Source organism: Bos grunniens, chromosome 3 (assembly GCF_055505025.1).
Source record: "Bos grunniens cultivar Pamir isolate PY7600 chromosome 3, Bosgru_T2T1.0, whole genome shotgun sequence".
NCBI classification, from domain to species: domain Eukaryota; kingdom Metazoa; phylum Chordata; class Mammalia; order Artiodactyla; family Bovidae; genus Bos; species Bos grunniens.
The window spans coordinates 105,358,375-105,386,372 of NC_141167.1; the positions used below are offsets into that span (position 1 = coordinate 105,358,375).

General features: G+C 41.7%; 1 protein-coding gene and 2 non-coding genes across 52 annotated transcripts in view; all 3 read left to right on the forward strand.

Annotated features, from left to right (window-relative positions):
* The window catches only part of UBAP2L (ubiquitin associated protein 2 like), a 47,395-nt gene that overhangs the window by 17,388 nt on the left and 2,009 nt on the right, over nucleotides 1-27,998 (forward strand). For 15 of the 50 annotated variants that reach the window (XM_086392828.1, XM_086392823.1, XM_086392824.1 and 12 more), the window contains exons 9-27: nucleotides 588-647; nucleotides 2,392-2,444; nucleotides 4,121-4,206; nucleotides 7,678-7,849; nucleotides 11,134-11,332; nucleotides 11,787-12,064; nucleotides 12,220-12,392; nucleotides 13,435-13,624; nucleotides 15,005-15,059; nucleotides 15,436-15,610; nucleotides 16,538-16,610; nucleotides 17,682-17,877; nucleotides 17,968-18,056; nucleotides 19,510-19,563; nucleotides 20,264-20,345; nucleotides 20,979-21,196; nucleotides 21,562-21,667; nucleotides 26,586-26,653; nucleotides 27,702-27,899. In XM_086392828.1, the coding sequence (XP_086248954.1) occupies nucleotides 588-647; nucleotides 2,392-2,444; nucleotides 4,121-4,206; nucleotides 7,678-7,849; nucleotides 11,134-11,332; nucleotides 11,787-12,064; nucleotides 12,220-12,392; nucleotides 13,435-13,624; nucleotides 15,005-15,059; nucleotides 15,436-15,610; nucleotides 16,538-16,610; nucleotides 17,682-17,877; nucleotides 17,968-18,056; nucleotides 19,510-19,563; nucleotides 20,264-20,345; nucleotides 20,979-21,196; nucleotides 21,562-21,667; nucleotides 26,586-26,653; nucleotides 27,702-27,899 (2,525 nt within the window). Of the gene's footprint in view, nucleotides 1-587; nucleotides 648-2,391; nucleotides 2,445-4,120; nucleotides 4,207-7,677; nucleotides 7,850-11,133; nucleotides 11,333-11,786; nucleotides 12,065-12,219; nucleotides 12,393-13,434; nucleotides 13,625-15,004; nucleotides 15,060-15,435; nucleotides 15,611-16,537; nucleotides 16,611-17,681; nucleotides 17,878-17,967; nucleotides 18,057-19,509; nucleotides 19,564-20,263; nucleotides 20,346-20,978; nucleotides 21,197-21,561; nucleotides 21,668-23,090; nucleotides 23,495-26,585; nucleotides 26,654-27,701; nucleotides 27,900-27,998 lie in introns of those variants that run through there. The other 35 variants (XM_086392844.1, XM_086392860.1, XM_086392836.1 and 32 more) reach the window with 5 other exon arrangements.
* LOC147376599 (small nucleolar RNA SNORA58) lies at nucleotides 13,911-14,047 on the forward strand. Its single transcript, XR_015161736.1, has one exon. It is a non-coding gene; the product is annotated as a small nucleolar RNA SNORA58 (small nucleolar RNA).
* On the forward strand, nucleotides 20,053-20,187 carry LOC147376600 (small nucleolar RNA SNORA58). Its single transcript, XR_015161735.1, has one exon. It is a non-coding gene; the product is annotated as a small nucleolar RNA SNORA58 (small nucleolar RNA).

The window sequence follows — 27,998 nt, forward strand, 5'->3', positions numbered from 1 at the left end:
AGAGGCTAAAGTTATTGTCAAGCTACATAACTTTTTGAGCTTCCTTATTGGCTATGAAATGTCCTTTTCTATTTTAATTTGGAGGCATTAGAACTCTTCATTCATCTCTTGATGGCTTTTTAGAGCGTTGGTAGCAGTCTGAATAACAAAAGTTGAGGGATTTGTTTTTAGTTGTGGACAGAAAATTAGGTATGGAGTCCCAATCCTAGGTTGGTTGGAAAAAGAGGAAAGGAAAAGGTGTGTATTTGCTTATACCATGTAGAGAAGAACAAATTTGGGAGGCTGGAATCAGAACTTCTTATCTGTTGCCGAATGAATTTTGTGCTGCTCCTGTCATCTTGTTAGTGTTGGGTTAGCTCCGTGCATTCATCCTTGTTAGTTTGATGAGTTGAACTTTTCATGCATAATCTCTTTTTATGTTTTCATGATAGCAAACTTCAAATTCCCTTTTTATTTTAAAAAGAGACTGAAATCTACCCTTAAAATATCCACAGGTACAGTGGGAGTTGTTTGTTGGGGGCAATCATTCTCATTCACAAGCAAAATTTCACTGGTTGTTTTTTCTTTTCTTTTCTTTTTTGTTTCAGGACTTGATTTCATTGGGGTTGAGGGGTCAAATTATCCCCGAAAATTTGAGACTGCTCCTGGTATGATACATCCAGGCGCCTAACTGCCCCGGATATTTAATAATAGATTTTTATGAACTGAAATATCTGTGGATATGTCATCTTTATGTCTTCCTGCTTTTTATTTTTCTGCTTTTTCCTTTGATTCTGTGCCTGTTTTTCTTACTTAGAAAATTGCTTAATGAACACTTAATATTTACTTTGTGCTTTTTGCTGGTGGAGTGGAAGCCCTAATCTGTTAGAATATTTGAACGCTTTCTGCGTCTTAATGCTTCCTCAGTGTGTAGTCTTTTTCCTTAGCTGTGACCATATGTCCTGTATAGGAAGGTGTCAAGTAGCTGTCTACAATCTTCCTTTCCATTCCAAATACAGTCACCAGAGTGCAGGGGGAAAAATTCTTGCATGAGAGATAGCTTCTAAGTAGTACGTAACTTCTTAGATCACTTCTAATTCTAGGATTGTGTGTATGTGTTAACCCACATTTTGGATTCCAGTTAACGACGGTGGGATGGATGTCAATGGGGAGGAAGAATGGTATCACCAGAGAGGGAGAGAAAAATGTTATTTGTATCTTGCTTAAATTGAGATTGGACTTTGATTTGGAGAACATTGTCATTGTTAAGTGGCTTGAAATTTCTGTGGTACAGTTTTAACACTGTCCTGGGAAAGGCATTGCACTGACATATTTTTCTCTAGGAAATAGGATTTTTCATTATTAAATGTTTAGAAGAATTTCAGATGGATTCTGTAGGTATTAGAATGTTTCTTTTCAGTGATCATGAAATCAGAATGCCAGACCTTCATTCTTTGATTCTTGTAAGAAGTTTTCTCCATTTGGAGAGAATGCTATAAGAATTATTAAATATATACTGTTATTCTAGAGAAGAAAACCAGGAGTTTTCTTGTCTTTTCTACAGATAAGTGCCTATTTCTTAGTGTGGTCCTTTGCTTGAAGGGAAGAATTTTAGGTCTCAGAAACTCACCCATATTCCTTAAGAAAAGGCAGGTTCCTTTTCTGAGAAGGACATGTGTATGTGTGACACAAAACAAGGGGAATGTGGAAGATAGTTTGATTATTTATGGACCTCTTCTACAGAAACTGTATCTGCACTACGTTATTACCAACAGGAGGAGAATGCATAACTCCACTGTCTGTGCCGTGAGCTCAGCAGGTCAGATTTCATGTCTCATATAGTTAGGATTAGTACGGTAATTACTTGATTTTTCCAGTTTCACCTTGTGTCTTCTGAAAATAACAGCCAGCAGAGTTTTTTAATTTAGTTTCCATAGCAGATAGGTGTCAGTGCTCTGTTTGGATTTCAGGCCTTTCCTTCTTCATTGCCCTTCGACTGTCTTGTTGAAACCATTTGTGTTCCTCTGCCCCTGCTGCCACGTCTCTTCAGACTGCTGGCAGTATTGTCTTATACTAGTCAGGCCTGAAGGTCTATAAGAGATTGCTTGGAGTGCTGGATCTACTGGAGTCTTGCTCTCTCTTGCATTTTGTTTCTCTCTCTTGCTGTCTCGCACTGTTTCCTATTACAGCTGTGTGACAAAAACTGAAAGTAGCTGTGAAATTTAATTAGAACCCTGGTGTTCTGAGGTATTCTAAAAAGTCTTTTCCTCCCTCTGAAGCCCAAGAATCCTTTCTGATTACTAAATGCTGGTTACACTTTTGGCTGCCAAAAAATTTAATGCATTAGTATTTTCTACACATGCTTTGTACTGGCATTTAAAGTTACTTCATTGTGTTTTCCTTTATTCCCAGGCGCATGGAGGACTGCAACAGAGGAGTGGGGAACTGAAGATTGGAATGAAGATGTGAGTATTCCCATGTTATTCCTCATCAGTACCTTCTATCCCTAAGTGATGTTTTAGGGATAGAAAATGGGTATGATTCTACCCCTTAAAATTCACCCTTAAGATTCTGACCCAAAACTTTTACATCCAAAATAGTGTTCTGAGCAAGAACATTTCACATATGTTATATGAAGGAGACTGGGCATGAACAGGACTCTCTGGAACCAGACTATGGAAAGGGCAAGTGCACTTGTGTAAGTCCAATATCTGATTGTCGGATTTATCCCAGGAAGCGATGGTGGTTGGGTAGGGCACCAGAGATGGAGTCAGGCAGGTAATGCATTGAGCAGCAGCTTCTGATAGCACGTGATGCTCCTTGGAGCAGTGCAGTTATTTGGTTCACATTCAGGCTTTGGTGTATGGTCCTGTAATTGGTTTAGAGGTGGGTACATGGTGAAAGTTTGGTTGACTCTGAAACCCATTTTGTTATTGTACTCAGAGCCCAACTTGGATGATTTTAATTGAGATGAAAATGTAGGTTTGGCTGTTCTGCAGTGACTAAACTTGGAAACCTCATAGATGTGTGGCACATAAACAGCTATGTGAATTCATTGGAGTAGTACCTGAGTAAAGGGATTTTGCTGATGGCTGGTCACAGTCAAGCCTTTGCTGTGAATTATAGTGATCATGGATGAACTTGCCTGTATTTTGTATTTACTCAAGCAAGACAGAATATGGTAAGAGGAAATGGTGTGTCAAGCTGTTTTGGTTTTCAGGGCTGAGTTTTAAAATTCCAGATGCATCAGCATCAGAGTGTGATTCTTTTCTATTGTAGCTGAGCTAGACTGCTTTGTGAATACTTCATAAGATTTGGCTTGTCTGCTTAACCACCTTTCAGAGAATGATATATTGGGGGGAGTGGATTTCCTGTCTTTAGAGGGGAGGTTTCAATCAGAAAGTTTTTTTTTTTTTAACTTATTTTTAAAGTTGTGGGGGAATTGCTTGGTGTTCCAGTGGTTAGGACACTTTGACTGCTGAGGGCCAGGGTTCAATTCCTGGTTGGGGAACTCTGAGCGCCCACAAACTGGGCAGCATGGTTAAAAAAATTAAATCAACTTTGAATAGTAGAAATATTTATTCCCTGCAATTGGCTTACTTGATTTTAATGTCTTATAGGGGAGAGACTAGATGTAATAAAGTCAGTTTTAAGGCAAAACACGTTAAAATTATTCCTGCAAACTTCAGCACATCAGAATTTGGGCCCTTCCCGCTCAAAAGCAAAGAATTATTTTTATTTCTGTCTTCATTTTGGCTGGGGTCTTCCTTTGAGAGGATTAGTGGAAGATAAAGTATGATTCGGATTGAGGTAGGAGTTGGGAGGCATAGTGAGAAAATATAAAGGGGCTTTCTCTATTTTTCTGTCTAGCATATTCACTTTCTTATAAGTTCAGGGTGCATATTATGTGACTCCACTAGATTTTATTGGGTTCATGGATTCTGCTCTCTCTTTTGATAAGATCTACAGAAGATAGATAGAAGGGGCTTGAAAGTCAGTCCATTCAGGATTTCTTAGGGTAAACAGTTCTCACTTGTAGGAGTTTTTCCCTTTTTCTTATGTTGCATTCCCCTTACCTCTGCCGGGTTTCTGGACTGTAACTAGCCTAACACTAGGAGTGACTAATGCCTCTGTTTTCCAGCTTTCTGAGACCAAGATCTTCACTGCCTCTAATGTGTCTTCAGTGCCTCTGCCTGCGGAGAATGTGACAATCACTGCTGGTCAGAGGCAAGTGTGTGGTGTGAATTGTCAGTATCTTTTCTCAGAGGGATCTGCTAAGTGAGCTGTAAGGAAGGAGTGGTACTGGCCCTTCATGAACTCCCATAGTGTTGATAATAGAATCAAATCACATTACAGTCCTATTTAGTTTATAGGTAGATTTTTGTAAGAGTTGATAGTAGTTTATCTACCAAATGAATATCTGTATAATTTTGAAGTTAACTTCTTCCAGATAGTCCTTCATTAATACATACATCAAGAAAATGTGTATATATATATATATACACACATATATATATATACATTAGCCTTGTCAGCATCCCAGATACTGATTAAAACTTAGAATAATATAAACTTACAGTAAATCAGGTTAAGAAAAGCTAAAAGTGGAAATATTTTATTTATTTTGGAATTTGCAGAACTGTTCAATAGCTTCTTCTCTTGCTTTATAATTATGTCTTTGCTTTAGCCAACTGGGTGTGATGATCATTTTTTCCCCTAGCATCTATCTTATGAATTTTTTAGGACTTGAACATAAGTATTGGAGTCAATAGAGGGAGATAACACTTGTCAGGGAATATTTTTATCCCCTGAAAAACTCTTGAATTATTTCTGGACCTGGATATGATAGCTGTAGGGCTTCCCTGATAGCTCAGTTGGTAAAGAATCTGTCTGCAATGCAGGAGACCCCGGTTCAATTCCTAGGTTGGGAAGATCCACTAGAGAATGGATAGGCTACTCCACTCTAGTATTCTTGGGCTTCCCTTGAGGCTCAGCTGGTAAAGAATCTGCCTGCAGTGTGGGAGACCTGTGTTGTATCCTTGGATTGAGAAGATCCCCTGAAGAAGGGAAAGGCTACCCACTCCAGTATTCCGGCCTGGAGAATTCCATGGACTGTATAGTCCATGGGTTGCAAAGAGTCGGACATGACTGAGTGACTTTCACTTTCACTTTCATGATAGTTATTGGCCCAGAATCCAACTTGAAGGCAGAAGAACCAGAGATCAAATTCCCAACATCTGTTGGATTATAGAAAAACCAGGAGAGTTCAAGAAAAACATCTGCTTTACTGACTACGCCAAAGCCTTTGACTGTGTGGATCACAAAAAACTATGGAAAATTCTTAAAGAGATGGGAAAACCAGACCACCTTAACTGACTCCTGAGAAATCTGTACGCAGGTCAGAAGCAACATTTAGAACCGGACACAGAACAACAGACTGGTTCCAAATTGGGAATAGAGTACATCAAGACTGTATACGGTCACCCTGCTTATTTAAATTATATGCAGATTAAATCATGCAAAATGCCAGGCTGGATGAGCACAAGCTGGAATCAAGATTGCTGGGAGAAATATCAGTAACCTCAGATATGCAGATGACACCATTCTTATGGCAAAAAGTGAAGAAGAACTAAAGAGCCTCTTGACAAAAGTGAAAGAGGAGAGAGAAAAAGCTGACTTAAAACTCAACATTCAGAAAAACTAAAATCATGGCATCTGGTCCCATCACTTCATGGCAAATAGATGAGGAAACAGTGACAGACTTTATTTTCTTGGGCTCCAGCATCACTGTGGATGGTGAAAAGGATGCTTGCTCCTTGGAAGAAAAGTTATGACCAACCTAGACAGCATATTAAAAAGCAGAGACATTACCTTGCCAGCAAAAGTCCATCTAGTCAGAGAGTTGGACCACAAAGAAAGCTGAGCGCTGAAGAATTGATGCTTTTGAACTGTGGTGTTGGAGAAGACTCTTGAGAGTCCTTTGGATTGCAAGGAGATCAAACCACTCAATCCTAAAGGAAATCAACCCTGAATATTCATTGGAAGGACTGATGCTGAAGCTCCAATCAATACCTTGGCCACCTGATGCAAAGAACTGACTCATTTGAAAGATTCTGATGCTGGGAAAGATTGAAGGCAGGAGGAGAAGGGGACGACAGAGGATGAGATGGTTGGATGGCATCACCGATTTAATGGACATGAGTTTGAGCTAGCTCCAGAAGTTGGTGATGGACAGGGAAGCCTGGTGTGCTGCAGTCCAAGGGATCGCAAAGAGTCGGACACGACTGAGTGACTGAACTGAACTGACTCAGAATGTCCTAATAAGAAGTGTGATAGGAGTAGGATGTTCAGGATGTCATTACCAGAGGTTAATTGTTGTTATTGTTTTTAATGACACCAAATATCTGATTTTTTTCCCACACAGGTTCTGTGTTCAGCTAAGTGTTCAGCAGTTTAATTCAGTTCTGACAGTAATTCTCCAGAGTTAGCACAGACCCAAGGTGACTGCTCAGTATCCTAAAACAGCCTTTACTTCAGAGGTACCCAGGCTACTCACACAGTTCTCCTCAGCTGGCTACAAATTTGGGGGTTTTCACAGCCCCCTCTTCAGATTCAATAATTTGCTAGGATGATTGATAGGATGCAGGAAAGTGTTTTTGCTTGACATTCCTGATTTATTAGTTTAACCAGTATTCCAAAACAGCCAAATGGAAGAGAGGCACAGGCCAGGGTGTGGGGGTTGGAGCATGGAGCTTTTAAGCCCTCTCTGGGTGTTCTGCCCTCCTTGTGGGTCACATGTGGTCACCAGCCCAGAAGCTCACTGAATCTCACTGTTGAAGAGGTTTTAATCAAAGTTTCATTACATATACATGATTGATGAAGTCATCGGTGATTGAATTCAATCTCTAATTCCCTTTCCTTTCCTAGAGGTGGGTGGAGTGTAGTAGGGTTGAAAGTTCCAACTCTCATTCACTTTCTTGGTGTTTTTGGTGACCAGCCACCTTCTCAAAACTATGTGTGTGGGGTTCCCCCTCCCTGAGTAACTATTATCTTAAACTGTGGTTGAAAGGGACCAATTATGAAAAATAAAAGATATCCCTCTTACTAAGGAAATTTTTCCAAGTATATAGTATATACTTGGATATACTTGGATATATAAAGTATATACTAGTATATACTTTATTATATACTATAGTATATACTTGGATATACTTGGATATATAAAGTATATACTAGTATATACTTTATTATACCACAGGTGACTTTTGGAATTTTTTAAAAACTGGGGGGAAAATTGCCTAAATCCTTCTGTTCTAAAGCCACTTGAGGATGCCAGCATTCTATTTGTGGTCTTAGATATTGGTCATGACAGGTATTCAGTATTAAAATCATGGGTAAAAGTTAGGAATTTTTGGGCCAGTTATGGAGCTGCTGTATTAAAACTAACATTTGACATTTCATTAAGTTAAAAAATTTCACTAAAATTAAAATTGTAAACAACATTAAGGATGTCAGCTCCATTGGAATACATCTGGATACTATTGTGACTCTTATACATCTGTTGTTTTTGATGAGTTCAGCGTTTTAGGGCTTTGTGTTTCTGGGGAGTGACTTCCTTTTGATCTATCCTTAATCTAAGTCGGGTATTGGAGATAAGAATGTTCTGTCATTATTCATCAAACTTTCTCTCTCCACTAGAATTGACCTTGCTGTTCTGTTGGGAAAGACACCATCTTCCATGGAGAATGATTCATCTAATCTGGATCCCTCTCAGGCTCCTTCTCTTGCCCAGCCTCTGGTGTTCAGTAACTCGAAGCAGAGTGCCATATCACAGCCTGCTTCAGGGAACACGTTTTCTCATCACAGTATGGTAAGTAGGAAACAAGGTATATCTTAAAGTTTTCTGCAACCCCAGCACATATGTACAAATACAGTAATTCCTTTCAGTGACACCTGAAAGGTTTGGGGCAAGGTAAAAAGCATCTTTTGTCTTCCTAAGCAGACTTGAGTGTAGAAATGTTGATTTGGGTAATAGGGGATAGCTCTAGGAGAGGATTTAGGTCTGGACAGACCGAATCATCTTATAAAAATGAATAAACATTTTATTTGTGGTCCGTTGCTCACTGTGTCGGACTCTTTGTAACCCCATGGATCCCACCAATCTCCTCTGTCCAGGGAATTTTCTAAGTAAGAATACTGAAGTGGGTTGCCATTTCCTACTCCAGGGGATCTTCCTGACCCAGAGATGAAACCCATATCGCCTGCACTGGCAGGTGGATTCTTTACCACTGTGCCACCTGGGAAGCCCTGACACCATTTACTGAGTACTTATGGTGCAGAACAATGTATTTTTTTTGTAGGGCGGGGGGAATGTAATTTTTGGGGGAAAAAATTATTTGGCCGTCCTGGGTCTTAGTTGTGGCACGTGGGATCTTAGATCTTTGTTGTGGCCTGCAGGATCTTTAATTGTGGCATCCAGGGCCTAGTTTCCTGACCAGAGGTTGAACCCAGTCCTCTCTCCCTGCCCCCACATTAGAAATGTGGGGTCTTAGCCACTGGGCCACCAGGGAAGTCCTTATTTTCTATTATTCTTGAAGAGAGAAAATCAATGACAATTTTAACGCTAATACTAATTAGTAATAGTAATTAAATGTTGACGAGAGGTAGTAGCACTTCCCTGTTTTTTGATAGAGCACAATTACCATATGTATGTATTTAAATCGTACATTTCTGAGCTAGGCTTCTAAAAACTTGAGGTCTTCCTGAATCTGCCCATATAATAACTGTTTCTCCCTTTCTCCGTAAGTGGGGATAAGGGTGCTTGCTGTGCCTATCTTACAGGGCTTCAGGAAGATAGATAAGATTATGAGTAAAAGTGATACAAATGTGGTGGCTGTGGTGGTATTAGTTGTTAACCTGGAGCACTTAACAACAAATGACTTGTTGATTCAGAATTATTTTTTAAAAATTCAAGGTCATCAATTACGGGAAAGGCTAAATAAACAAAGACGATACAAGGACTAACTTATGGTCAGTAAATCCTAAAAGTACTGCTTTTTCTTTCTTTTACTTTCCTGTCTGTTTACTTTTTGGTGGTTGTCAAGAGGTAAGAGACAATGTATATGCATATACTTTGATTTTTCTAGTAGTAAGATTATGTTAATAGTAATTGCTTCAACTAGAAAATTGCTGAGTCAGCCTCTAATCCAGAAGTTTTTTTAGTTTTTAACCGTTATCCTAAAATAATTTCATGTGTTAATGGTAATTTGGTGGTTAATATTCTGCCATATATGAATGGTGACAGGTGAGAAAAGGTAGAAGAGAAAGGGAGAGAAGTGTTGGGACCAAAAAGAAAGAAAGAAAATGGAACAAAGATGATCAGAAAATAACTGCCAACCCCTAATATAGATGATTTGAAAAGGGTTAAGTGCTTTGTGTCACTTTAAATTACCATTAAAGCCTGGAATTTAGGATTTATGCTATGCTAAGTCACTTCAGTCGTTTCCGACTCTGTGCGACCCCATAGACGGCAGCCCACCAGGCTCCCCTGTCCCTGGGATTCTCTAGGCAAGAACACTGGAGTGGGTTGCCATTTCCTTCTCCAGTGCATGAAAGTGAAAAATGAAAGTGAAGTCGCTCAGTCGTGTCTGACTCTTAGCGACCCCATGGATTGCAGCCTAACAGGCATGGGATTTTCCAAGCAACAGTACTGGAGTGGGGTGTCATTGCCTTCTCCATTAGGATTTATACCCAAATCCAAATTCTCATCAAAAATAAAAATGTCAGTATATTTCCAGTTTACCCTGACATTCTATTTAATGTGTGTCGTGTGATGTGTTAAACATAAGTTCCTTCTTTTTACCTGTGTTAATTAGGGTGCTATTTAATGTAGTTCTTTTCCTTTCAGAATAAATTACAGGATTAATTTCCCTAAAAATTTAATGGATGTAAGTAATATAGGAGCCCTTATTATCACAATATGTGAATATTAAGTAATTTTCTTTGTCTTTAATGTTTCATGCTTGCAGAGTGTTTGGTAATCATTGCTGTGTGGGATCATTTCTCTGTTACAGTCCTGTACTTTCAACTAGATTTTGGCTGTTTTTGTTTTTATTTGTATAATCTTGAAATTCAGACTGAAGTGGAAAGAAAAAGTCTTACCTTGAGTTGGACAGATTGATTTTGTGTAAGTGCTGTTTAATGATGAAAATCATGATGTGGTTAAATAAGAACCTAAGAAAGACTAGACTAAATCTCCTTAGAGTTTCTTTAGAATGGTTAATTTTCTGGTCTAGGGTGGTAGTTTTACTTGGTGTTGGGGATCCCCCAGAAGCAGCGAGAGTAAATTTTTCTCTTATCATCACGATTGTCTAGTGCAGAAGCTGGGCTGGCCCCTAATCTCGCTCTTTTGTCTCTGCTAGTTACTAGAAGCATTGAGGAGAAGCTCCAGTTAGTTGTTTTTGTTCCCTTTGAGCTTTTCAGTGGAAGGGCCAAAGACATTAATGACTGAAGTGAAAGTTTATGTTATCTTCATGTTATCTTAGTAATCAGTTATCAGTTGATTTAAAAATTCAAAATGGGGAGAGACCCCTCCTCCAGTCATTAAAAAAATTCCTGGGGACTCCCATGGTGGCCCAGTGGCTGACTCCACGCTCCCAGTGCAAGGGGCCCGGGTTTAATCCTTGTTCAGAACTAGATCCTATATGCCGCAACTAAAGATCCCTTGTTAGGCAGCTAAGACCTGGCATGGCCAAAGAAGAAAAAGAAGTCTCTGAGGAGGAGGGAGGGAAGGGTGATGGCAATGGTATAAATTTTAATGGCTCTTAAATTTTTTTGAGTGCTTTCTATGTATCATGCACATATTAAATGCTTTTTATATATTTGTTTAATCCTCCTACACCTTTATGAGATACTACTTTTATTTTCAGATGAGGAAAATGAGGTACAGATTAACTACAAGTCATTTTTCCACAATTACTTAACCAGGATTTAAGTCTAGACAGTCTCAGTCCAGACTTTACGCTGTAATAGACTATTCCATTTAGTGACATTCTTTATATCTATACTGACTCTTAACCCAGATGAGTGTCTTTTTGAGTAGCTGAACAAGGTTATTTGGCTGTGGATTTCTCTAATCACTGTGTTGATCTACAGGTGAGCATGTTAGGGAAAGGATTTGGTGATGTTGGTGAAGCTAAAGGCGGCAGCACCACAGGCTCTCAGTTCTTGGAGCAATTCAAGACTGCTCAGGCCCTGGCTCAGTTGGCAGCTCAGCATTCTCAATCTGGAACCACCACCACCTCCTCTTGGGACATGGGCTCTACCACACAATCGCCATCGCTGGTGCAGTATGGTGAGAAAGATGGAAAATGACTGAATTCTTTAAGGGTTGGAGGATTACTGCCAAGAGGCAGGAGTAGTTCCCACACTGATTTCCCCTTGTCAGAAAGGCTCAGTTCAGAAAGCTGGGGAATAATAAATAAATATATAAGTTGAGGCTGTATATCTCTTTCATCAAATTTAACCCTGTACACATTTGCAGTCTTCTGTTGACGTGAGGATGTTTTGGATTTTTCCTAGATTTATCTTCAGTATTTGAAAACAGTGTGTTGCCTTTGGAAGAGTTTATGAACTTTGCCGTTTTAGGACCTTATTCTCTGAATATGGGCCATTTCTAGATTGCTTTCTTACAAAGGCAGTGTAATAGTGTTGATTTGATATAATCCAATGGTTGTCACAGAATAATAGTATTTTCTTGAGGTCAATGAGGACCTCTGGCCTCATACATATTGGATCTCCTCATGCAGATTTGAAGACCCCAAATGATTCAACAGTGCACAGCCCCTTTACAAAGCGCCAGGCTTTCACCCCATCTTCAACCATGATGGAGGTGTTCCTTCAGGAGAAGCCACCTGCTGTGGCTACCTCCACAGCCGCACCTCCACCCCCATCTTCTCCTCTGCCAAGCAAATCCACCTCGGCTCCACAAATGTCTCCTGGGTCTTCAGACAACCAATCCTCCAGCCCTCAGCCGGCTCAGCAAAAACTGAAACAGCAGAAGAAAAAAGCCTCCTTGACTTCTAAGGTATTTGAACTTTTCGATAGATATTATTTTAGGGCAAAGGGGTGTGGGATTTGAGAATTGAGATTGTAAGGATGTAGTTTAGAAGTCTGATGTGGAAGTTTGCTATCAGTCTTACAATAAGGTTATAGTAAACCATTTCTTTATCTTCTCTACAGATTCCTGCTCTGGCTGTGGAGATGCCTGGCTCAGCAGATATCTCAGGGCTAAACCTGCAGTTTGGGGCATTGCAGTTTGGGTCAGAGCCTGTCCTTTCTGATTATGAGTCCACCCCCACCACGAGCGCCTCTTCAAGCCAGGCTCCAAGTAGCCTCTATACCAGCACGGCCAGGTAGAGGAAACAGCTGTCATAGACTTCTTTTAGACTTTTCCAACTTTTTGTAAGTCTCTTGTTGATTCCTAGAACTCTGGACAGCCAAGGCTCTGATTGAAGGAAAAGCAGCCACTTGTAGCAGTTTGTTGAGCACTTTTGTTACTAGGTTTTTCCATAACTAAACAGATAGAATATATCCTTTGGGTACTTACAGAATGTCCAGGCACAGTTCCTAGAGATGTGTACCCCCTCTTTAAAGTACATTGGCAGTGCTTTTGACACTTTGAGACCTTTTCTGTGGATTTAAAGCCTATGAAGGTTGTAACTTTGAACTCCTAGGAAGGAGGTAAAATTAGTACTACAGAATTAAAAGAAACCTTTCCTGTAGAACCTTTCCTATTTCCTATGAATAGATATCAGGGAAGTCTATCTTAGGCAATAGAAAATCCTGGAATTCAGGAGTAATAGGTGGGTTTAGTTTTTTTTTTTTCAGTCCTTAGAATTTAAAAGTAGAGATGTCTTGCCCCAGCCTAGCTCTATTGAATCATAATTGTTGTTAATGCATGTGAGTATTTTTAAAGTTCTTCTCAAGAGAATTTTACTCTTGGGTTTTTTGAGAGAGCCAGGAACTCAGAATTCCTTAAAGTGAGCAAAAGGTGATTTTTCCTGTGCTTAGGGTTCTTGTTACGATTATATGAAAGGGACCAAGAATAGTGTATCCTTTCTACTGACTTTTAGCCTCTTTTTCTAATAACAGCAGAATGTAGGGACACAAGAAAATTCTCTCTTCCTTTAAGAGTTGAAAATGTTTTTAAGCTCGATTCTTAGCTTAGATACCTGGCTTTATAGGATGTGGAAATTCCTACTGTTGTCAGGAGAAAATTGTTGCAGTATCTTTTATTTGTTCTTGAAGTTTGTCTTTTTGATTATAATCAATTTGATTATAAGTTGATTGTAATCAACTCTAGTAAGTTACTAGAGTAACTTACTCCACTGTTTTAGTATCAGTGGATCTGTTCTATTCGTTTCTCTTGAGATTTTCCTTCTCCATTCCCCACAGTGAATCTTCATCCACAATTTCATCTAACCAGAGTCAGGAGTCCGGTTATCAGAGTGGCCCAATTCAGTCGACAACCTATACCTCCCAAAATAATGCTCAGGGCCCTCTATATGAACAGAGATCCACACAGACTCGGCGGTACCCCAGCTCCATCTCTTCATCACCCCAAAAGGACTTGACTCAGGCAAAGGTATTGGCTTCACTAGCCCCTGGGCATTGGTTGGGAGAGTAGCAGACAAAGTCTCTTAAATATTAGTGTTATACTTCTTGACAGATGGTGCTAAGATATCTCTGAAATGCTGATTATGAAGCTTAACCTCATTTTTGTGGTTGGTGAAATAAAAAAAAGTTCTATGCACTAATCCTGGAGACTCAGAGCTAGAAGATCATTCTCTTTGCACTAAAGATTCATTCTCTCTAGTAGAATCAGTCTCCAGTACCTATTTTCTTGGAAAATCTGATTGCTAGACTTCTGAGTGCATATCAGTAGACCTCACCTTGCTATGTCTTGGCTTGGTGAGGGGGACAGCATATGCCAGAGGAAATGTGGAGTGACTGTCAGATGCAGCCAGCAGAATAAGTGGTTTGGCTGAACTGTCTTACTCCCACATCCTCCCCAAGGGATCATTGGATTTTGGCAACCCACTCCAGTATTCTTGCTTGGAGAATCCCATGGACAGAGGAACTTGGTGGGCTACAGTCCACGGGTCACAGAGAGTCGGACACGACTGAGCGACTTCACTTTCACTTTATCTGTTTGGGGTTCGGGATCTCTTCAGCAGTTTGGGCATTGCCTCTTATTGCCCTGGGTCACACAGGGTCGGTATATCTTCTATTGTTTTGTTTTTTTTTTTTTCCAAAGAGGTTATAGCAATTTATTTTTTATTTATTTATTTTTTAAATTTTATTTTATTTTTAAACTTTACAATATTGTATTAGTTTTGCCAAATATCGAAATGAATCCGCCACAGGTATACCCGCGTTCCCCATCCTGAACCCTCCTCCCTCCTCCCTCCCCTCCCCTCCCTCTGGGTCGTCCCAGTGCACCAGCCCCAAGCATCCAGTACCGTGCATCAAACCTGGACTGGCGACTCGTTTCATACATGATATTATACATGTTTCAGGGCTATTCTCCCAAATCTCCCCACCCTCTCCCTCTCCCACAGAGTCCATAAGACTGATCTATACATCAGTGACTCTTTTGCTGTCTCATACACAGGGTTATTGTTACCATCTTTCTAAATTCCATATATATGCGTTAGTATACTGTATTGGTGTTTTTCTTTCTGGCTTACTTCACTCTGTATAATAGGTTCCAGTTTCATCCATCTCATTAGAACTGATTCAAATGTATTCTTTCTAATGGCTGAGTAATACTCCATTGTGTATATGTACCACAGCTTGCTTATCCATTCATGTTTTTAAATTTTTGTTGTTTTTCCTTTGGGTTGTGTACATTATGTTAATCCTTCTGTTAACTTGCAGAATTTCTCTGAAAGAAATTGGTTGGCAGAAATTAAACTGAGTCGGTGTACTAACAATCTATTCTTGTTTGTCTGTTTCTTACCAGAATGGCTTCAGTTCTGTGCAGGCCACGCAGTTACAGACCACGCAATCTGTTGAAGGTAAGGGTCCTCCAGGCTTTTTCCTCTAAATTACAGTGTTTTTACTCCCCTTTCAATATTTTTGCATGTTGTAGATTGTCATGAAAAGACCCCTGCCTCGGTGATCAAAACTATTGGTTTTATTCTTAGCTTGATTTTTTTTCTACCTTGCTGTTTAATCTCAAACCTTCCTAAGTTTCAGGTTCTCTGTTGGTTTCCTTCATTGGTTGGTGCTGTGAAATGCTTGGAATTAAAAAAAAAAAAAAGATTGCACCTAAATGCTACTGGTCCATTACTAAATATCTTACACACTCACACTCTTATCTTCAGGACAGCCTAGGACTGTCGTCACCTCTTAACTTCCTCTGATGATGTGAATTCCTTTCTTTATTTCCAGGTGCTACGGGCTCTGCAGTGAAATCTGACTCACCTTCCACTTCTGGCATCCCCCCTCTCAGTGAAACGGTATCTGCAGCTTCCTTACTGACAACAACCAATCAGCACTCATCCTCCTTGGGTGGCTTGAGCCACAATGAGGAGATTCCAAATACTACCACCGCACAACACAGCAGGTGATTTGGGGTGAGGATGGAGGTTTGGGTTGGTGAATAGTAATAACAGAGCTCTCTGGTTTTGTCTTACCCTCTCTGCCTAGCAGAGACCACATTATCTAAGTGGATGACCTACAAGCTATGGGAAGTAAAGACAGAGGAGGCTTTTTTCCCTTTTCAAAACCCATTCTTATTTTGGGCTCTGCTCACTACCCCTTGCTGACTATTGTGTTGACCTTACGATCTCAGATCTGTTTGGTCCCATATTCTGCCTTTTTTGCCTGGGTTGTTTTTTTACTTAATTGAATTATAGTTAATTTATGATGTGTTAATTTCTCTGTACAGAAAAGTGATTCAGTTATACATATACATGTTCTTTTTTATATTTTTTGCATTATGGTTTATCACAGGATATTGAATATAGTTCTCTGTGCTGTACAGTAGAACCTTATTGTTCGTTCGTTCTTTGTATATACTAGTTTGCATCTGATAACCCAAAACTCCAATTCTATCCCTTTCTCTTCAGCAACCACAAATTAGTTCTCTGTGTCTGGCCTCTGTTAATTGTTAAGGCTGCACTGGGTCTTCACGGCAGTGCACGGGTTCTTTGTTGCTGCACATGGGTTTCCTCTAGTTGCTGGGAGTCGGGGTTACTGTCTAGTTGTGGTGTGCGGGCTTCTCCTTGCAGTAGCTTCTCGTTGCGGAGCACAGGCTCTAGGGCATGTGGGCTTCAGTAGTTGCAGTGCATGAGCTTTAGTTGCCCCGAGGTATGAGGGGTCTTAGTTCCTAGTCCAGGAATTGAACCTGTGTCCCCTGCATTGGCAGGTGGGTTCTTAACCACTGGACCACTAGGGAAGTCCCTAGCCTAGTCCCCAGTTGTTGACTGAAGCTCCACGTCAGGCAATAACCATAGCACTGTGGCTAATGGCAACCACTTTATCCTTACAGCACGTTATCTACTCAGCAGAATACCCTTTCGTCATCAACATCTTCTGGGCGCACTTCAACATCCACTCTTTTGGTAAGTGTGAATGTGGTAAAAGGAAATGTGGTCTTATTACATTCAAACAATTATCCAACCATAAGATTCTCCCAAGAAACAACTCTTGAAAATTTCTTCATGAGGTGGCAAAATGACAACAGATCTAAGGTTGCAGGAAAAGGAGTAAAAGTATACTTGAAGCCAAGAAAGGCAGAAGAATCCAGAAATACTGCAGAGCTGTGGGCCAATTCTTAAAGCCCTGGAAATGGCTTTCCTTAGTATACGACTTTTTAAATTTTTTTAAAGACACTGAAACTGGGTGGGGCTATGTATGCTGTGATAAATTCTGTAAGAACATTGTTTTCTAACTGATACAGCCATTCTCACTCCGGGATTTGCCAAACCTGAGTCCTGAAAATAAGCAGTTTGAGTCTAGGCATCCTATGAAAGTAAAGGCCAGATGAGCACTTTGAGCTAAAGAATTAAGTTCACTGTTGTGATTTTGTGACAGCTATACTTGTGGAATTAAGCTGAGATGGTAAGGAAGAAAACTCACTTCAAAAGGACCTGTTTCAGGGAAAGCATGTCTGTTTTGTCAAAAGCCTGGGACAGGGTAATGAGGACTAAGGCTTTCTTAGGATTTTCTCTTTCTTCCAGTACACTATGTCAGGTTTAAATGCATTAGAATTTGTACTTTTTTCTAGCCTGTGAACTTGTCTGTTGTGTTAGCCTAGCGAAGAAGAGTGGGCGAGGAGGCATTTATAATGTATTTTTCAGACCTAACTTTATCTTTTGTCTCCTTATTGGGCAGTCAGTATTGGTTTCTGGGGAGTTTGTCCCTACTCGCTCTGCTGCTTTTTGAACAGGGTGATAATGTGCAGTGGGTCCGTTGCTAACCATCTTTACCAGATAAATCTTGGAGAATGTGTAGCTGGAGAGTATTTAATCATTTATTCTAGTTACTTTGGCAAAGGATGCCCAGTACCCTTCCTCAGCCTCTTTAATTGGGAAGTTGGTGTGCTAAAATCAACAGAAGGGAATGTCTTTCCTGACCTGTTAGACTAATCACTGTTTCCTCCTCCTCTTTTCCACTGCACTGCCTTTTTGAAGCACACGAGCGTGGAGAGTGAGGCGAATCTCCATTCTTCCTCCAGCACTTTCTCCACCACATCCAGCACAGTCTCTGCTCCCCCGCCAGTGGTCAGTGTCTCCTCCAGTCTCAATAGTGGCAGTAGCTTGGGCCTCAGCCTAGGCAGCAACTCTACCGTCACAGCCTCCACTCGAAGCTCAGTTGCTACGACTTCAGGTAACCCTGTGTAGAAGTTGAATTGCCTTCCTTTGGGATGGAGGAGCAAAGTAATGATGTGACAGGATAAAAATATAATTTCTCTTTTAGGAAAAGCTCCTCCCAACCTCCCTCCTGGGGTCCCGCCATTGTTGCCTAATCCATATATTATGGCTCCAGGGCTGTTACATGCCTACCCGGTAAGTGAGACTGAATGATCTTTTCCAAAAGAGGAAGGTGGTATGCCTAGTCTTTATTGCTGTGACTTCAGGTGGAAGACTATACATAATAAATGAGCGGTTATCATGTGTAGTCTTTAATCTTTGTAGTTCAGGGGGAAATAATTTTTTTTAAGAGGAAGGACTCAACCTAGACTAGGTCCTCTGTTGTGTATTTTCTCTGTGTGGAACAATTACTGGGCCTCAGAAGCTGAAGGCCCGAGTGCCTAACTGGAATCCCTCACAGTTTCCTGGAAAATTATTCTCTCTAGTTGGATTGATTCCTAATCCCTGGGGGTCTGTGCTGGCTCTGACCCGATGAGAGTAGAGTTCCCTGAGTTAGTCCGTGGTTCTCTGAGCATAGGTGAATGACAGGAGTAGTCTTTTGTCTTGCTGAGTTTTGTGTCAGGTTCATGTATTCAGTGCTTATTAAGATGAAGGATATTTATTTAAAAACATTTTTTTAAAATACCTGTTTTTCAAACTTATGATTACCAGGGGATACAGGAGGGGAGAGATAAACGGGGAGGTTGCTATTGACATGCATATACCTACTGTATATAAAATAAGAACCTACTATATGGCACAGGTAACTCAACTCTGTACTCTAATGGCCTATATGGCTGCTGCTGCTGCTAAGTCGCTTCAGTCGTGTCCGACTCTGTGCGACCCCATAGATGGCAGTCCACCAGGCTCTGCCATCCCTGGGATTCTCCAGGCAAGAACACTGGAGTGGGTTGCCATTGCCTTCTGCATTGTGTGAAAGTGAAGTCACTCAGTCGCATCCGACTCGTAGCGACCCCATGGACTGCAGCCTACCAGGCTCCTCCATCCATGGGATTTTCTAGGCAAGAATACTGGAGTGGGTTGCCATTGCCTTCTCCGGCCTATATGGAAAAAGGATCAAAAAAAAAAAGTGGGTATATGAGAACCTACTCACCTGAAACTCACACAGCATTGTAAATACTCCCCCCAAAAAACCTGTTTTTGCCTTCAGAGAGTTTAGATTATCATACAAATGAAATACCCAGTAGCACTTTTTAAATAGTTAACACACTACCTTAGTACCCAATAGAGTAAAATGTGAATCCTTTCTGAGAGAGATAAATTTTAAGCCATATTTTGAAGGCTAAAGGAGAAAAAGAGTGGTAAAATAAAGTTAACTATTCATGTGTGACTTATGTACCCCACTGCTACCCAGAGGACAGCCTAGTTGAATCATTATGTAGCTCAAGGAAAACTTTAAGGCCGTTCATGAATCATGTAATCTCTTTGCATTTCATTTCTTAAAGAAAATGAAGGAGATAATCTATGTCCTCTTTTTTCTCATGAATGAGGATGAAAGTTCTGTTGATTTATTTTGTCTCTTAGCTCCTTGGTTTGCTACTGTCGTGACCAGTTCCCATTAATATTGTTACATGTTTGTATCTTTCAGCCACAGGTATATGGTTATGATGACTTGCAGATGCTTCAGACAAGATTTCCATTGGTGAGTATATGGTTATAGAGCTCAGGGAAAGAAAGTGATCTTAAATTAATGTTTGAAGTATTCCAGATGTTTACTTGATAAGTCACAGACTTGGCTTTTTCTCAACGCATACCTCCATATACATACTTTAAGATATATTAGGATGTACTTAGAGAGTGGTTCTAACAGAAGGTCACTTTGAGGAGGGAGGAGGGTTCAGGATGGGGAACACGTGTATACCTGTTGTGGGTTCATGTTGATATACGGCAAAACCAATACAATATTGTAAAGTTAAAAAAAAATTAAAAAAAAAGAAAGTCACTTAAAAAAAGTTGTGACATCTTTGAATTAAACATATTTTAAGCTTCCTTTATGTCTCACACACTTTGATGAATTCTAGAAGGAAGATGTATTTTCTCAGTAGTAATAGACTATTAGGGATTATATCTAGAGGTTTAGGATTTATCTAGAATATTATTGGTACTGATGGACTTGGAGCGTTTTCCTGGTGGGCATACTTGTAGACCTTGCCTGACTATCCCTGTGGCCAGGCAGGGGGGACAGTGTATGCAAGAGTAATATGGAGTTTGTGCTAGCTCTTGCCAGCTCATTAATGGCTGGATGAACTGCAGTTCTCCAACATTCTCTTGCTTCTCATCTTGTACGATGTGTCATGCCAATAATGAGTGGCACTGAGTCTCTTCTCTTTTATTTCTTTCAGGATTACTACAGCATCCCATTTCCCACACCCACCACTCCGCTGACTGGGAGGGATGGTAGCCTGGCCAGCAACCCTTATTCTGGTAGGATTGGGATGGGGCTGAATAAAGGGAAGCTGTGTTGGTATTGGTAGCAGAAACCTGATTAGTAGATCCAGTTTTCACCTTAATTAAGATCTTTGACAGAAATATTATACAAAATGGATGTCATGAATCAGGGTCGGTAGAGGGTCGGTAGATTCAAAATAAGTACAGTGGTTGACCTGGCCTTCCTTTGCTCATCTCTGCTCTTGCTCCCTACTTACATGGCAGTCTTATTGCCTTGCCAGGCTATAGGCCTGACCTGTTGTCCTTATTGACTATCATTGTTTTTCAGGTCCAATGCGGAGTTTTCCCCATGGAGGAGAAGCAGAGAGAGGAAGTAGGGGGTGGGGTAGGGAAGAGATGAAAGAACACAGGTGGGCAGAGAAACCACATAGGAGCTTTATTCTGGAAGCTTGTCTCTGCCACAGCATTGCACAGCCGTGCGTTATTAGTCCTTGACTGGCATTGTGCAGAGTGTGTCCTGAGCGACGCTAAACGGAGCCTCAAAAAAATAAAATTCACAGAATTGAACGTTAACCAAGGCTCTCCTGGATCATGTGAAATCAGAAGAGGTAATTCTACATTGATGTGGGGAGTAAAAGAGGCAGATATATTGAGCCTCTCCTTTCACAGGTGACCTCACAAAGTTCGGCCGCGGGGATGCCTCCTCCCCGGCCCCAGCCACAACCTTGGCCCAACCCCAACAGAACCAGACGCAGACTCACCACACCACGCAGCAGACATTCCTGAACCCGGCGCTGCCTCCTGGCTACAGTTACACCAGCCTGCCATACTACACAGGGGTTCCTGGCCTCCCCAGCACCTTCCAGTATGGGCCTGCTGTGTTCCCTGTAAGTGCTAGGACTTGGTCTTTACTTGTAGTGAAGAATCCTTGACACTATCCTAGCTACTTTCAAAGCTAGATGACTTTTAAATAATGAATAAGGAGGAACAATTTCCACTTCTGGCCTGGGAGAGGGACTGGGGCTGGATAGGTGGTATTGGGGTAAGGGACTACGTGTTGTCAGAATTAGCTAAAGGGGCAATGTATAGCTTTGCTTCCCTCAGACTGTCATTCATTCCCTGAGCCATTTTGCTAAGCAAACGGGACAGCCTGCCTCAGGATGGGTAGCCATCTTGAATGCCCAGTCTCTGGAGTGGGTTAAAATGGTACTTTGCCGCCATTTCACTGTAGTGCTGGCCTTTTGTTCTTCAGGTGGCTCCTACCTCTTCCAAGCAGCATGGTGTGAATGTCAGTGTGAATGCATCAGCCACCCCTTTCCAACAGCCAAGTGGTTATGGGTCTCATGGATACAACACTGGTAAGCTCACCTTGACCCTGGCTGTCATTGGGATGTTATTAAATGAGTTTCAGGGAGGAAGATTCGAAGCTTGAGAAAATAGGGCTGGTAAGGGTGTGCTGCTGCTCCAGGTATGATTGTTCATGTTTGTCTGACTTGGGTTTCTGTCTGAGCAGCACCAACAGAGGAGCTTAATAGTAGAACACGTATTCATTACTCATGATGAGAATGCCCTAGGGCACAAATTGGCTATTAGAATATGTTGGCTGGCCTAAACTTTGGGTGGGAAGCAAGGGGCCCACCCAAATCTACACAAGACTTTACTGAGATCTTTCAGTGGGGCCAGGTGTTAACATTTAAGGTACCGGTAAGTACAGTAGGTGATACGTTCATTCAGTGAATAGAAGAGTTAAATGGATTCTTAGCTAGCATGCTGTGGTAGGTTTGGCTGCAATCTCTTCATAGTACAACTTTCTTCATGTGGCCCCTCGTTTTATTCCCTATCTAGAGGGCCTAAGATGATGAAAGAAGGGAGTAGGGCACAAATGCTCAATAGAGGGAGAGTTGGACCTTTGGGTTCCTTCATTTGTGTGGCTGGTTTTTTCACAAAGTCCATTGTACAGCTGACGGCAGGGAGGGAAATACGGGGATCCTCTGAATGGACGCTGACCTAAAAGGTATTTATCCTATCCTTTGCTCTCATACCTGACACCTACTGTCTGTTTTTGGGGGACAGGAAGTAAGAGTTTTTGAATAAAATAATTCTGTCTACTTTTCTCAGTGCCTTGTAGATGTGTATGGAGAGTAAGTGGTTGCCATTGCTTGGGGTCGAGGTTGAGGGTTGTTCTTTAAAATTCTTAGCTCAGTTATGGTTTCACGGTGGTTTGGATGGAGCTACATCTGTGTTCTTCACCCTTGTATGGGCTCCAGATGGTTAAACTTGTCCAAGGTTTTTCAGTAACTGGGAAACTGAGCTGAGAAAGAGAGCAGTAAGTCTGGAAACTATCATCAGGTGGAGCTTTGAACTGTGTTGTATGACTTACAGTGGGTTGAGATACGAAGTAAAGAAATCCTGAGATGACTCACTGAGATTAAATCGTTAATACCCAGACTCCTTGTGGCTAGGGACCCCTCTCTCTCAGCAGGTCAGCCCCAGTCCTTGGTAGGGAGGTTTACAAGCTCTTGTGTTGGAGTGGCCCTATTACAGGAATTTAGATTTAGGTCTTAACTGGACCAGATTCAAGAATTTTAAGAGGTAGATGATTGGTAATATAAGAAGATGGCATTACCGGATTTTGGAAATCCCAGCTGTTTCCCTAAGATTTAAGAAACCTATAACAACCCTTTGAGAACCCCCAGTTCCCAACCCCACAGAGGGCTCTTGTCATCCCATTCCTCATCAACCTCTAAATTCATTTATTTTTATGTATTTGATTCCTTTTAGGAAGAAAATATCCACCCCCTTACAAGCATTTCTGGACGGCAGAGAGCTAATTTGGCCCAAGGCCGGGGGCTGTGTTTTGTGTGTGTGTATAAATTTGCACTGAAGTCTTGTTTCAGAAACCAGACCACTGAGGAGAGCCTGCTGAGCTGTGGCCATGGCCTGCGTGGCTTGGGGGAATGAGTTGGTGGATACCTTCTGGGCTTTTGAACTTGCCCTTGCCTCATTTCCCTCTGCCCCATGTGTCTGACCCTGTCTTACCCATTTCGAATTCAAGCGGTGCAGCACCTCCTCCGAAGCATCAATGCACACACCTGCTGTTGCTTTTGATTTCTGGAAGGCATGTAGTTTCAACTTGTAACAAAATATTTGTAGTCTTCAATAAACTGTGGTATTTCTTTAGCTAACTCTGGCGTTCTTTCCGTGCATGTCTTTTGGACACTAGGAGCCAACATTGTGCTGTGGGTGGAGGGTGGCCTTTTCAGTCAAACCCCAGCATAGTCAAAGAACCATTAACTTTTCAGTATGGTGAATCTATTAAGGTGGGGGAAGGGAAGTGGCCTCAGTTCTCAGCCTGTTGATTAGTTGGTAAAGAAAGCTGTTTGTAGAAAATTCTCCATTCTCCATGCTGCTTATAGCTGTTCACTTTTCAGTTTAGATCTTCCCCTTGTCTCTGACATAAGCAGAGAGGAAAGGACAGAAAAGTTAGCGTCATGTCATTGTGAAAGGCTAAAGAGATGGTGTTCAGACCTGTTGTTATGAAAGTATCTTCCAGGTTTAGTACCCACATCTGGTTCCCAGAGGCCACATGGCTGGCTGAGATCTGATAAAGTCTTGCGTGACCAGCTAGTTGATGACTCGGGCTGTGGACACTCTTCTAGCCTGGAACATTGTTCTTAGAGTCCCTTGATGGCTTTTTAGGGATTGTGGAATATTAGTCAATTCGCAGTTGTTGGGTGTAGCTAAGGATGTGTGGGAGAGGTTTGGTTAAACACCTCCTTGACTATGGAAATTCTCATCCCCTCTTAATGCCCTTCATTCATAGAGTTAGCTTGGACAGTGAGAACTCTGTCCTTGGTTAACTGGAAACCCAGATATTTGACCTTCTTTGTATTTGTTCCCAGCCCTCTGAAGAAATTTTGTCTTTTGAGTGTGCCCAGCTTTCTCAGGGGTTGCCAGGCTGGGAGAGATTTCTTGCTGTTTCTCCTCCCCGCCATCCACATTGTGTTTGTATGGTCATCACTGCTTGGGAGTGTGGATTAACCTGGGGATGTTGACTGCTGGAAGGAAAGCAAAACTCTGAGGTTTCTAATTGGTGAACAATAGGTAGGGAAATGAATGCCTGTTATTTTCTAGCGTCTCAGATGCTTACACTGAGGCCATTTAGGGCTACTACACTCTTCTGTGTTTTTCTCCATCTCCAATTATTTCAACCAGTAGCTCAATCAAGGCTTCTAGACTAGAAGCTGTTTTTGAGCCAGTCCAGCCTCTAGAAAGAATGAGACCAGTTAAGGGCACATTGGAACTAAATTCCTTCCTACCACTAGGCTTGAGAACAGCCATTTCTCCCATTCTGTATGGGATGACCAAGGGGTGTTGGCAAGCTGTTTGAACCTTCACTGTAAAGGTCATTGTCTCTTCTGGTTTCCCTCAGAGATGTTCTGTTTTTATCCTGTCCATTACACCTTACTCTCAACCCTTCCACACAAACCACCTCGTTAGCTTAGCTTTTTCCATAAATGAACTCCTGTTCTTAAAGTTATGCCTGTTACCAGTGATTTGCCAAATGGGCACCTGAAAGCTGGAAAAGGAAGGGGAAAAAACTACCTGATTAGTTCCTGTTTTGTCCCCTTTTACTCCAGTGCCATTGAAATGTAGAGTTGATACTTTGAAGATGGGAAAGTATTTTCTCATGCTTGGTTTCTGTTGTTTAGTTGCTAAGTTGTGGCTGACTCTCCTGCGACCCCACGGACTGTAGCCCGTCAGGCTCCTCTGTGCATGGGATTTCCATGGACAGAATACTGGAGTTGGTTGCCATTTCCTCTTCCTGGGTATCTTCCCGACCCGGCATCTCCTGCATTGGCAGGCAGGTTCTTCTTCACTGAGCCATCCATTAGTATCTGTAATTCTTTACTTTTCCTAGTTAGTGTTTGTTCCTCCCCGAAACTGTCTGGACTTACGATATGGGAGGGTTTTCAAGGGTAAACGCCACTTCTGTTGGGAAGATTCTAAAGTGGCTGTCCAAGGTGGGCTTAGCTTTTGAAGGCTGCCTTGGTCTAGGGAGTATTTGGATTTTGGAGTTTGAATGGAGATCGCTATTGAACTGTGGGTAAATGGAGGATTCCTCTTTTGTGACTCCATCAGTGTGTGTGTGTGTGTGTGTGTGTGTGTTGTGTTGTGTGACTCCGTCAGTTTAGTTCTAAAAAACTCATCAAAGTTCTCCTAACAGCAGAGGAAAATCCAAAGACCCAGCCTGAAATGCAATGTTTTTTTGAAGTCTCGTTTTATCTCACCTTCTGAGATGTAACAGATCTTTAGAAAACAAGCTTTAAATTCCTAGTAAAATTTCAGTTACTTTTTCTTCAGTATTTGTATACAGTTTTCACTAGTAAGATGCTGGGTTATTTTACCTGATGGCTTTTTTTCCTATTCTTACTGCCCCATACCCTGGGAGGTACAGTATGTGTATTTCAGTTTAAGGAGTACAGATTAAAATGGGGAATTGTACTGTTGTGCTTTCCATAAAATCATCATGGTGGTAGGGAGTTTTTCAATAGGAAACACATAAGTTGCTGGAGTATGGATTAGAGCTTTTACCTCATAGAAAAGCTGAAATTGTAAACTAGAATGAACAGTTGGATTTTGTGTTCCACCTAGGCTATAAGAGCCTAACCCTGTCTACCCTCTCTCCTGTCCACACTTAGGCTTAAATTGAGTAAATGGAAATTTGCTTTGTAAATCGTAAGTATGTAGCCTAGTAGTACCAAGACAATAGGGAAGCTGGACCAAGTAAACTGAGGCTCTGAGAATGAAAGTGCTCTTGGGGGTTGAACTGAACTGCTCCTTTAGCACTTTGCTTATGCTGTGGAGGCATGAATTTTGAGCCCACTCAGCAGCAAGATTGCAGAACTGAGTGGAGTTTGGGCTGACTGATTTGAAAAGGACATGAAAAGTTTAATACAATCCTGTTGGGCTTTGGCACAGAGAGTTTTGAAAGCCATAGGCTAGTGAAGTTTGGCTATATTCCCTGGTGCTCCCAAAAACAACACCCCTCACTCTCACATAAACAGTATACATCGGGAAAGGGCAAGAGAACCCCTTAGAGAACCTTTTTGTGTCGTGAGCTCTTATTCCTCAGGACTGACATGAAGTTGGAAAAACAGACCAAAATTCCCTTGCAGTGCTCTAGCTAGAAAAGCCACACGCATCATCATCTCCCAGGGATGGGGCCAGGCAGTTAGCAGAGCTAATCCTCCTGTCTGTTTCCTCCTCCCCCAGGTGTGTCAGTCACCTCCAGTAATACAGGCGTGCCAGATATCTCGGGTTCTGTGTACTCCAAAACCCAGGTAGGTGCCTGGCTCTGGATAGAACTGGAAAGAGAGATGGACATCGAGGAGGTGGAGTTGCAGTGATAGAAAAACACTGAACATGGGAATTCCCTGGCTGTCCAGTGGTTAGGACTTGGCGCTTTCATTGCCATGGGCCTGGGTTCAATCCCTGGTAGGGGAACTAGGATCCCACAAGCCATATGGCCAAAGGGCGGGAAAAGACTGAACAAGAACAGTCCTCTTAGGAGAGGTATCAGGAAACCCATCCTACTAGAAAGGGAGTGAGTTCTTGAAGTTTAAACTGAGCCCTCTTGGAAAAAAAAGGAAAAATGTTACAGGAAGGTGGAGTGTGGTAAACTGTTGTGATGTCATGTCGTTTACTGCACGTTTTCCTGGCCCCTTACTCCCAACCTTTTCATAAGTTTCTCAGAGAACAGAATGGAATGAAAGGAAAGTGGTTCTTCCCATTCTTTGTAAGTCTGTAACAGAGTGGGAAAGGATACAACACAGCCCAGTAATTAAAGCGAGGTATCCAAATTATGCACAGATTAGTACTGTGTTGCTCCCACATACACACCATAAATAATTAAAAGTTCCAGGTAAAGTATTAGGAGTTGTGGTGGAGTGCTTCATGACCAAGACCATTAACACTCAAGATTCCTCAGTGTGTATTCATTTTCTTTTTTTAATATCTAACAAGTTCTAATTTTTACCCAACTCCAGAGGTTGTGCTAATAGTGGTCAGCATATTTCACTGTGTTCATGAATGATGCTAGATTTCACAAAGTGATCTCATACCAAGTCCTCTTACTTGGTCCTTACAACCAAGAGGTTACTAGCATCCCTGATTCATGTAAGAGAAAGCAGGCTGAGAGACGGAGCAGTTTTCCAGGGTCACACAGCTATTACAGACGAGAACCGAGGCTGAGGCCTGACTATCTGACCTCAGGTGCAGCACTCCTCTGTGACGCCATGCTGCGCTCAGGGTGGGGGACCTTAGATTCAGAAATCCCAAGGAATAGTTTGCTGATCCTTTTGCTCTCTCTCCTCCTCTTCTCCTGGATAGCAGTCCTTTGAGAAACAAGGTTTTCATTCCGGTACTCCTGCTGCCTCCTTCAACTTGCCTTCAGCCCTAGGAAGTGGGGGGCCCATCAATCCGGCCACAGCTGCTGCCTACCCACCTGCCCCTTTTATGCACATCCTGACTCCCCATCAGCAGCCGCACTCCCAGATCCTTCACCATCACCTGCAGCAGGATGGCCAGGTAATAGCCCTTCCCCGTCTTTCCTTTCCCTTCCTCTTCCTTCCTATCCCTAAAACTACCTCCCCTTTCCTTTTCTTACCCTTCCTCACCGCCACCTTC